This window comes from Acipenser ruthenus, chromosome 25 (assembly GCF_902713425.1).
Source record: "Acipenser ruthenus chromosome 25, fAciRut3.2 maternal haplotype, whole genome shotgun sequence".
NCBI lineage: Eukaryota > Metazoa > Chordata > Actinopteri > Acipenseriformes > Acipenseridae > Acipenser > Acipenser ruthenus.
The window spans coordinates 20,301,373-20,311,818 of NC_081213.1; the positions used below are offsets into that span (position 1 = coordinate 20,301,373).

Below are 10,446 nucleotides of genomic sequence, written 5' to 3' on the forward strand. Positions count from 1 at the left end.
GCGCATCCATTCCAGCATTCCTTGAGAGCCACATTTGAACCACTTTTATAACAGGGCTATTTTAATGCACTTTTATTCTCACACGTTTTCTTTCACTTGTTCATTAAATCTGACACACACTATTATTGAATTATTTATATTTTCTGACAATTTGCCTTCACCCCACCTTAGAATCTGTTTTACCCACATGTGAAGATATCCAAGCCAAGCTCGTATCAATTTTGGGTTCTCCACTTTTTTTGAATAACCTGCCATTAGACTTTGTCCTTTTAAACACAAATTCATGAGTATACATTATACTCTATACACTTGTGTCCCACTAATTCATACAAAATAGTGAACACCACTTCAGATTTAAGACATAAAGTCTACAGTTGTAACACACAGATTCAGTGATGCAAGAATGAATCCAATAATGAATTTTACTGAGCAATGCCAGCACTAGCTCCATGCCACCCATACAGTATTTAATTCTAAAAAATATAATTAAAACCCATGTGCATCCTTTACCAAAAAATAAATAACAATTGTATTATGTTTTGAATTTGTAATATTTTTCATTTGGCAGTAAACAAGTTACAAATGAAGAAAACAAAGACATGGCTTGTACGACTGCTGCATGCATCACCAAAAAAAAATTACAAAATACAAATTCTCTTGAACTTTATTATTTAAGTTATCGAAACACAAATGGAAAATACAGTTTGTTACACATAGGAATACAATTGTTAAAACTTGATGAAAGAAACAGAATCTATAACCACGGCAGGTGAATGAACTTGGCACTTAACGCTGTCCCCTTGCTGTGCTGGGGATTGCTCTGCTAGAGGGAGGACATTCTTGTTGCTGTGCTGCCCCAGACAACTCAGCACTTTCTGCCAGCAGGAATTTACCAAATAACTTAATTATCTTTTTTTTTTTTTTTTAGTATGGCCCTGCCTGGAGATTCAGTGGCTACAAGGCAGAACATGAAGCCCACTTCTATTTTGGGAAGACCTTTTAGTCATTCCTTGCAAGCTAATACAGATTTAAAATACACAGGCATAATTTCAAATAAATGGGAGAAAGAAAAGTGATGTCTGATTGCCGTTCTGTACAGTTGTGGTTGCTTGTCAGGCATCCGGTATCTTGATGGTGTCTAAGTCAAAGTCTCGCCCTTTGTTACCTATACATAAAGAAAAAGAGCCTTGAGTCAGTACTCTAATAATATTGCATATTTTTGTGCAGGTAATAGAAAAATGTGAGAGCTTTTAAAGTTCTTACAGTATTCCTTATAAAAGGTGATTAAATAGAAACCTGAATATTCATTCTGCCCAGGCAGAATCATTTTCATCTAATTTGTGACTAATCAATAAAAAATCATTTCATTGTATGCCAGGCTACTGGACTTCATGCAAGGCATAATCAATCAAGTAATTATTTCGTAATACAGTTTAGTAGCAAGTACTTTAATGGCACAGTACAATTTAAGTGCTGTCACAAGCATTAGTATTGCATTTCTTTATAACAAGTGTCTGACCCACCTGTAATCGTCATCAGGGATTATTATGTTAATTTTGAAGTGGTCAAGCCACAACCATGAGTCCACATGAAAAAGATCGAAATAAGACATTTCAAAGGAAACTTTTGGGGTGTTATCGGAGTCTATGTTGAAGAAGCAATGCTGTCCCATATTCTTACCCGTGCCTCAATGTACTCGATTCTCCTCTCCAATGCTGTCAACTTCTCATTCAGAGTTGCTAACCGGGACCGACAGGACATGTCTGAGAACCGAAATAGTTTTAATCAATATATGTGAAATACATTTAATGTACGGCAGAGTTGGTTTTGGGTTCTGATGGCTTCAGCCCAGTAATAACGTAACATGGCAAATCTAGAAACCCCCCCATCAATGTGGACAGAAAAAGACCAAAACAAGGAACTGCTCAAACCTAAAGTGTATCCCTGCATAGTTCTCTGTCTCTCTGTCTCTCTCTCTCTCTCTCACACTCACACAGGCTATCAGAATTTCTTAGCAGACACTAGTATTATTGTTGTAAAGCACTAACTGATACAAGTGCGTTTCCAGCAGTATAGGTAATTAATTCACATATTTTGATGCTAGTACCACTGGTATATGATCCTCATTAAAAAGTACAGTGTACTTTAATAAAATCTCGTATCTTTAACCAAATATATACCATAAAATAAATGTACAAAATATTGGCATAACTGGCAGAAATACTGCAGTTTTGTACTGGTAGGTCTTTTTGCTCTAAAGAAACAGGGGAAGCTTCCCCTGGTAAAGGGTTAGGTGTAAGGCAGACTTCATCTCTTGGATAACGAATAATATTATCAGCAATTACCGAGATTTGACAGCAGCCTTGCACTGAACAGTAAACGGGAAGTGTTTTGTTTTGGCAGGCCCAATAGATAAAACCTTTCATATTTTAAATTTAGTCGAGATGAGTATAAGACAACTTTGTTTTTGTTGCAGCTTTATTTATTGGTTTTCAAAATAATTATATATAAATATATATCTTTTTACACCAATGCAGTAAGATTGATAAATGTAAACACACCGGAACATACAGTACATAAGAGTATACTGTAATACATTGCATTGGTGAAGGCTCCAGTCAAGCTAGCCACCATAAAGCATGTTTTTATCTGCTTTACAATAAAGTTATCATTACAAACCCGTGTGACACTGACATCGTTAAACTCGTTTCATATGTTATTATTACCGACAACGCTGTATTGAATACAGCGACGTGTTGTCGTTTTAACTAGTTTAAGGAGGGGTCGGATACGGCCTCACTTGCACAGGCATACGTGTTTTTCTCTTTTAAAAGCTTTACCCAACTCAGTTTTTATTTCAGTTAGAATTCCCTTACCGAAAGAGTTGAGGAAATCAGCTATCTTCTTGATACTGCTGGTTATCACCTCAATATATTCCCGATTTGCCCAGTCCTGATGGATCTCTCTCTGAACAGGATCCTCCTGACCGGCCATTTTCTTGCTGGTTATAAATTAGACACAGCGCCGTCTATCGGCAACAATCCAGGATTGCAGTCTATCGCTTAATTTAATCTGGTGCTGTATTTTTAAAAGCCGCCTTCACTAAGCATAATAAACGCTTAAACAACGTGGATACTCAGCTGTCACTTCACCACGTAGTGCTATGGTGCTCAAGTTTAGTTTTTAGTTTTCTTACACATGTGTCAACAGCCCTCTTCTAATGGCCGAATGACAGCATACTGGAAAAAATGCAAGATGATCATGTCAGAGTTTAAGAAGGGTGGGTGCACATGTATGGTGTGGTGCAGTCTTTTTCGGCCACTCAATTTATGATCAGCAGCCTTTAATACTGTTTATTCCTGTTCAATATACAGTTTGCAGTGATGCAGATATAACACGTGGTGGTGCTCTAGAGACTTCACTCTCTTTCAGTCATGCTCGTGAATCAGTCTACCATATATATGAATTGGTGAAGATCGAATGTCTGACAGTACTGCATACATCATGACTGAACTTTTTAAACCATATCTAGATCACAGCTGTTACACTAATTAGATGCTATACTATTTGGTTACTTTTTTTTTATTTACAATAAATATTACAATATGTTGTAAAAATGAAATAAAATAGGGCGTTGCATGAAAACAGCAATTGTAGATTAAGAGAAACAAAAATATCCATGACAGTTTTTAAATGTTACTGAGTGGTACTGTAATCCATCTATAAATGTTTCCATATTTTCTCTTGAAAGCTATTATTTAACAAATAACAGCTGCAGGCCAAATTAAAAATGAATGAATAAATAAATAAACATCGAAATAAACACATACATGTCTATATATCTATTTATTTAAACATTAATTTATGTATTTATTTTGAATTTTGGCATAACATATTCACCATAGCCCTGTAATAAAAAGATTGACAATTCAAAACTGTAGCATCCACAACTACAGTGCTCTACTGTATTTGTATTAGTTATGATTTGTAATGTTTTTTTAAAACTCTGTTACATCTGTTAAACGACGAGAAATGATGTACGGTATTAGGCAATTTGAAAGAGGAAATCTGGGGGGTTGTAGTGCATTACGAAGCAGTTATTATTAATTAATCACACTTCCTGCTTATTCTCTGCCCACCATGGTGTCGGGAACTAAAATCTCCTCTTTTACATGTTACACTGCAAACCGTTTTTTGCCATTGCATACAGTGAAGAGTTGAGCCTATCCCTTAAGTGTATGGTTTTATTTTATTTTATTTATTTATTTATTTGTATTGAAGTGTAGCTGATATAAAATGCATTTCCCTGCATGGTTGAGACATATTATTAACACCCACGCTCATTTTCCATCATGTTTACAGTACATTTAGTTTACTATTAAGAGTTTGGGTATAGTGCTATAATTATGAATGTGTAACATGTTCTGTAAGTATTCCTGTATGATGGACGCATGGCTGTTTTTCTTATTTTTTTTATAGTGGGTTGTATGAAGTGTTTGCATGAATCTGAGCTGTTGCCTTCTTTGTCAGCTCTCATAAAAGAGGTTACAATCTCAAAGGGACATACAGTACAGCTGTCTGTACATGTGTTTTACTATATTTGTTTGCAAAGTGATAATGCAGGGTGCCTTGTGTTGCAAAAATGGGTCATGGTTAATTATTTATTCAATAGAAATGGCGAGACAGAATTAAGTTTGGTAATTGAAGTGTACTTGGTAACTATATAAGGTGACCATATGGCTCCGTGTTCAGCGGGACAGTTCAGGCTTTTCAACTCACAACTCAATGCATTCTGGTACGTTTTACCTGTCTCAGGTACCATTCTTGCCTTTAAGAGAAGCAGAGAAGAGTTGAAAAGCCTGAACTATCCCAAACTGTTCCGTTGAGCACAGAATATGCTCACCTCACAAATGTATATATTTTTAAAGCTGCCGATAAGAGATTTTTTTTTTACAGCAGTTTGTAATTGCGTAACCCATAAGGCCTGTAATGTATATTGTAGTCTTAAATACCAGCTTCTCAAAAAATTACACCGCAACTCCAACCCCCAACTCTGCCCCGCCCCACTGCTTCCAATTTGCCTGCGCAATACCTGGGCTGGGCGAGAAAACGATTACCGGTTGTCTCGTATTAGTACAAAAGGGACTGTCAGTAAATTAGAGCACTATGAGTTTGAAAATGGCTGGAGGGATAAAGAAGTTCTACGATTTCTCTGCTAAGATCCTGCACACTGGAGAAACGCTGAATTTCTCCAAGTTCAAAGGCAAAGTGGTGCTGATCGAGAATGTGGCGTCTCTCTGAGGCACAACCACCAGGGATTACACCCAGATGAACGAGCTCCAGGAGCGCTACGGCGGCCAGGGACTTGTTGTGCTGGGGGTGCCCTGTAACCAGTTCGGATACCAGGTATACTTACTAAATTTTCTACCGGAGATATCGACAAGTCATACTGTGTAGTTGTGCATTTAACTAACTTTAGCTTTTGTTCAATAAATACAATTCGTATTTAAATTACGAATTATATTGTCTACGGAAATTCAGCGCTTTTTAAAATAAAAGGTCACTGCATTAAATATTTGTGAATAGTGTCAATAATCATAGTAAAATCCCCGGGAATTTAATTAACCAAGATTTGTCATAATGAGAAATGAAATTCGTCTCGACTAACAAACGGGGTATAGCTGTGTCTGACGTGCTGGTTACTCACTTACTGCTTGTTAACTCTGCAGGGTGGCAATGTGTACAATACACCTTATTGTCAGAAATCAATTCAGATCATGCTTTGTACTGTACAAGGAAACAGGCAATTTTTTGCTTTTTTTGTGTTTTGTGCTTTTCTCCATTCTCTTCTGGTAGCTTTCTTTTCTGTCAGGGGCTGGTTGGCCATGGTTGCTATAAACAGTTTTGTTTTCTGATCAACAGGAGAATTGCAAGGGTGATGAGATTCTTCTCTCTCTGAAGTATGTCCGTCCGGGGAATGGGTTTGTGCCCAATTTCACACTGCTCCAGAAAGTTGATGTGAATGGGAAGGAAGCAGACCCCATGTTTACTTTCCTGAAGGAGAAACTGCCCCACCCCAGTGATGACCCTATGTCCCTGATGACTGATCCCAAGTTTATTGTGTGGAGCCCCGTCTGCAGGAATGACATATCCTGGAATTTCGAGAAGTTCCTCATTGGCCCCGACGGGGAGCCATTCAAGCGCTACAGCAGAAAGTTTCTCACCATTGATATCGAAGGTGACATCAAGAACTTGCTGAAGCTGGTGAAATAGACCGTCTGTACGTCCTGCCGTCAGAGACACAAGCAGTGCTTTAAAAAAAAAAAACTGCCTGTGCTTTCTCGTGCTCGGTGCTGCTGTATTTAGACATTTACTGTATGAAGGTACCCTTTAAAACATATTGGGAGAAGGGTGTCTGATGTAAATGTAAAAGTCTGAAATTACATTAGTGCTTGGCCCCTGTAAAGCATGGTTCAGTCTGAAGTTTTGTAATGTCAAAAAATAAAGTGTTCTTACTTAATGATGACTTGTGTGTTTTGGTTATTCATTTATTTATTTGTTAACATGCATGTTAATAATTCTTTCAATTATCTTTGGTGGGGGGGCCATAATGGTTGGCCAGAATGCTTGGGTAAATATAGTAAGGCAATTGCACACCTTATCTGCACATAGTAGTTAAATGTGTTGAAATGTTTGCAACATACACATTTTTTTTCTTCCGTTCTAAAATTATAATGTCAATGGGGAAGTGAAAGCTCAGGTCTTTAATTGAATTGATCCAGAATAGAACATTATTAAGAAACTGCGCAGTATTGCAGAACTTTCACAGCTATAATGATGCAATTATTAACCCTTATGGGCCTAGTTGAAAACCCCAATATAAATGTCTGTGTCAAGGTTTGTGCTGTTCACATTTGCTGGCCTTGTGTCAGTGCTTCAAGGATACGACAACGCCTTATTTAGGGTGACTTGGCAGTTTCTAAGTATTTTATTCACCATTGTTCAGTACTTGAATTATGGTTATAAGCAATCCAATACAATTTCAGATATTTTATCTGGCTCTTTTCTGAATCTGAATGCCTCATGTCATAACCAACACGAAATTAAACTTTCAAGAAATGCAGTATGAAAAAAAGGACACAATATAAAACTAGCTAGACAAACATTTACAAAGACTGTACTAACACCATGAATGTATAATGGATACTTGACCTTAACCAAATGAAAAATGGCATATTTATTAAATATCAATTTGCCTTCAGACTTGACATTTGACAAAGCTCAAAGCAAATGGTGTAAATACATGTTACTGTTTACTGTTAATGGGAAACTAAAATAATACAATAGGTTGAATTTATTACACAAATAAATAATATATTAACCAATTGTTACAGATATCCTGACATTAATAAATTAGCAGCATACAACCCTGGCAAAGATTTAAAACAAAAAAAAAACCTTGCTGTGTAGGATCGAATGTCAAGGTGAGGGGTATATGTTACTGTGCTGACATACATTGTAGAAACAATGCTTATCTACCAAAACACTCATGGTTTTAATGAAGCTAATGAAATTAACTTTTTTTTGGTTCTAGCTCATGAACTTTCTAAACATTCTGTTTTACTATTAAAGTATTTTTATGAATTGCAAAAAAAAAAAAAGGTAGGTCTTTGCTTAAAATTGGCCTTGCTTTCCAAATTGATAGGTTTCTGTTTCACCTGTAGAAGTTCTGCGCCTGTGAGTGCTATGATAAGAGATTGCTGTAATACATTGATAAATCATACTCCTGCTCCATATCCAACACAGCCTCAATCATACTGTTGTCTTCAGATGTTCTGGGAGTCAAGTTGACGACATTATCTTCCAGCATCTGTGAAAGGCTGCCCCCTTGTTGTTGACTGGGATTATTACACACCCGGTTTAACTCATTCTCAAACTCCAGTTTCCCCACAAGATCCTCCAATGTCTGTATACCAGAACTTTCTGTAGAAAAAAAAACAACAACAAAATAACATAATCAGCAAATTGCACATACGTGTTACTCAACTTATGATGCAGCTTTTAATAAGTATGTAATATTTTGTGTGTAAGGGGATCATTTAACTCCACTAGCATTTAACTCTGGTTGTCAGACTGAAGCAGTTGAAATTATTATAACACCATTCCACTTTCACTGACATTATAAAGCAGAAACATTCTCATACAAATTATACTTGCTCTAAAACGGAAGTAAATGTATCTACTTACATCAACACTAGTACCCTCAAACAGGTACTGGGCACAGTTTTATAACAGAGCTACAAATACAATTATGCTAAAAAATGATTAACTTCCAACTTGTCTCTCTCTCTCTCTATATATATATATATGTATTTTTTTACCTGATGGAGTAAGGAAACCAACCACAGATGAAAGTGAAGAAAACAAACTTCACTTAAGATACAGAAATGAATATTGCATTTCACAATACCCACATGTTCAGGTAAACACAACATAGGTTTTCAGGTCTCAGAATTGGACTTCTCTAATTTTATTTTGACAGTGTTCATGTCTGTATATTTTTAAGGACTGTACATAACAAATGCTATTTTTGTTTACCTATAATTTCTAGCAGATTCTGAGTTAAAGCTTCCTCGGTGTTGCTTGAAGATGGGCAGTCCACCTTGCAATGGCTGGAAGTCTCTTGCCTGATAAGGTAGACAGCTTGTTTGAGTAAAATACATTTCACCAAAATGCACCTGCTTGCTGAAACCTGTGTATGAAACTAAGACATATTGGTTATTTTGGAAAAGTAAACCCACGATGCAGATACTGCTATATTCAGGAGAACCAAAAATAAATAAGAAATATGCAGCAACAGAGAATTCCTAATTCCCCCATTGTTCCCATGTAAAATGAATAGAGACTAGTTTCACCAAAGTGTATTTTTTTACATTGTTAAAACATTGTCTGCTGAACTTATTTCAGAGTTTATTATTGATTTATAAAAAGTTACGGATTAGTGTCAAATTAAAGCCAAGCACATTTACAGATATTGTATACATAACAAACAGCTCAAGAATAAAAACTAAATTGGTATACCCAACATTCATTTTCAGATCTTTCATACTTTTGTCTGACGCAGGAATCTGGAGCATTTGTTGGGTACCTTGTGGGTAAAGCCTCTTTGAATGAGATGGGCCAGCTGTAGGAACGGGAGGAGTTTCTATGCAGGTCCATAGGGATCGCAGTAGGGAGGTACACCATGGGCCCAGGTGAACAGACAGGGAGAGATCTTCGCTGGAGCTCAGCCCTTGTTTCTAGATATGCAGGAGACTCAGATTCTTTGGATTTGCTGTGAGGGTATAAAGGGTAGGGTGGATGTTTGATGCTGGGGGGTGTTATGGTGACATCCTCTAACGCACGGTCTAATGCTGCAGCTAGCCCCTGCCTGCACTGCTTCAGCTTCTCAGACATCTGAAAATATTGGACAGATTGTTATATTTTTACCAAGATTACAAATCGTCTTTATGCCATGATTTACTATAAAGACCCTCTTGTGGTTTTTAACCAACATGCTCTAAAAAAACGCCTATGAACACCTTGCATTGTGATTGGATACTAATGTTTAGCATCCAATCAGAGGAACACAACTTTTAAATACCAATGTGCAGCGATTATCAAAACACGTGTTTAACATCAGAGTAGTTAATGTGATTGTGTAAAGCAGTAAAGGTCAAATCCCTACTTATCCCGAATACGCCTCTTCTTTCTTTATATCCTGGGAATAAATAGCGGTAACATAAATCTGACAACTGTATTTGTTTTTTGTTGTAAGGCTGGCCAAAGAAGGAGGAAGTTGACACAGAAAAACTCCAAATATACACACCCTCCACGTTAGTTTTTGTTACTATGAAACGAGAGTCTCGAATTTTACATAAAACAAACTACAAAACATGACTGTGTTTTTACACCGTTTTTCTTACCTTGAGCTCTGGCTTATCTTTCTTTGTCGGTCTCAGAAACAAGGCGCTCCGAGTAAACAAAACGACGAAGCGCGCGAAGAAACATCGCTCGATGATTGAATGAATTGGGTACCCAGCTGGGACTGCTTTTGTGAGCAGTAAACATGATTTTTAGCTTTATTAATTGTTTAGCTTTTCTTTTGTTCTTTGCTTGTGACTGATGCCGATTTTGTTTTTAGATAGAGCGTGTCATAGGTGGCTGGCCTCTCAATTCTCGGATGTTTATTTTCACGTTAAATAACACATATGGTAATTTGTATAGTATTCAATTCTACATAGGGGTGCCATCTTTCCATTTTTTTGCAAAACCAGACATCACCACACACCACCTGCTAGAAATGATTACTGGGATTTCGAACCAGCGGTTTTGACCGGACACTGAACAAATTCACTTAAAACCGGACAGTTGGCAATGTAGTTAAACTGAGTTAACTACATTTAA

At 36.9% G+C, this 10,446-nt stretch overlaps 2 protein-coding genes and 1 pseudogene across 2 annotated transcripts; 1 reads left to right on the plus strand and 2 right to left on the minus strand.

The window, feature by feature from the left end:
* Window positions 1-648: 648 nt before the first annotated feature.
* On the minus strand, window positions 649-3,035 carry LOC117414205 (probable protein BRICK1). The gene is made up of 3 exons (XM_034024008.3): window positions 2,877-3,035; window positions 1,681-1,763; window positions 649-1,165 (listed from the first exon to the last, which is right to left on the minus strand). Exons 1-3 carry the CDS (start codon window positions 2,992-2,994, stop codon window positions 1,139-1,141), a joined length of 228 nt encoding a protein of 75 aa, XP_033879899.1. The 5' UTR covers window positions 2,995-3,035; the 3' UTR covers window positions 649-1,138.
* A 2,051-nt stretch (window positions 3,036-5,086) lies between these two features.
* Window positions 5,087-6,526, plus strand: LOC117413847 (glutathione peroxidase 2-like; annotated as a pseudogene).
* A 105-nt stretch (window positions 6,527-6,631) lies between these two features.
* LOC117413597 (uncharacterized protein C3orf62 homolog) lies at window positions 6,632-10,107 on the minus strand. Its single transcript, XM_058999586.1, has 4 exons — window positions 9,966-10,107; window positions 9,110-9,456; window positions 8,599-8,687; window positions 6,632-7,983 (listed from the first exon to the last, which is right to left on the minus strand). Exons 2-4 carry the CDS (start codon window positions 9,454-9,456, stop codon window positions 7,745-7,747), a joined length of 675 nt encoding a protein of 224 aa, XP_058855569.1. The 5' UTR covers window positions 9,966-10,107; the 3' UTR covers window positions 6,632-7,744.
* Between the last annotated feature and the right edge of the window lie 339 nt (window positions 10,108-10,446).

Bases quoted from the DNA above. Each gene is read 5' to 3' on its own strand.
- LOC117414205 (XM_034024008.3), bottom strand. From the start codon at position 2,994: ATGGCCGGTCAGGAGGATCCTGTTCAGAGAGAGATCCATCAGGACTGG. The intron at 1,764-2,876 runs GTAAGGGAATTC...TTCGGTTCTCAG, and splicing joins TGATTTCCTCAACTCTTTCG to ACATGTCCTGTCGGTCCCGG. The intron at 1,166-1,680 runs GTAAGAATATGG...CTTTATGTATAG, and splicing joins TCGAGTACATTGAGGCACGG to GTAACAAAGGGCGAGACTTT.
- LOC117413597 (XM_058999586.1), bottom strand. From the start codon at position 9,456: ATGTCTGAGAAGCTGAAGCAGTGCAGGCAGGGGCTAGCTGCAGCATTA. The intron at 8,688-9,109 runs GTATGAAAGATC...CTACCTTATCAG, and splicing joins GATTCCTGCGTCAGACAAAA to GCAAGAGACTTCCAGCCATT. The intron at 7,984-8,598 runs GTAAACAAAAAT...TTTTTTCTACAG, and splicing joins GAATCTGCTAGAAATTATAG to AAAGTTCTGGTATACAGACA.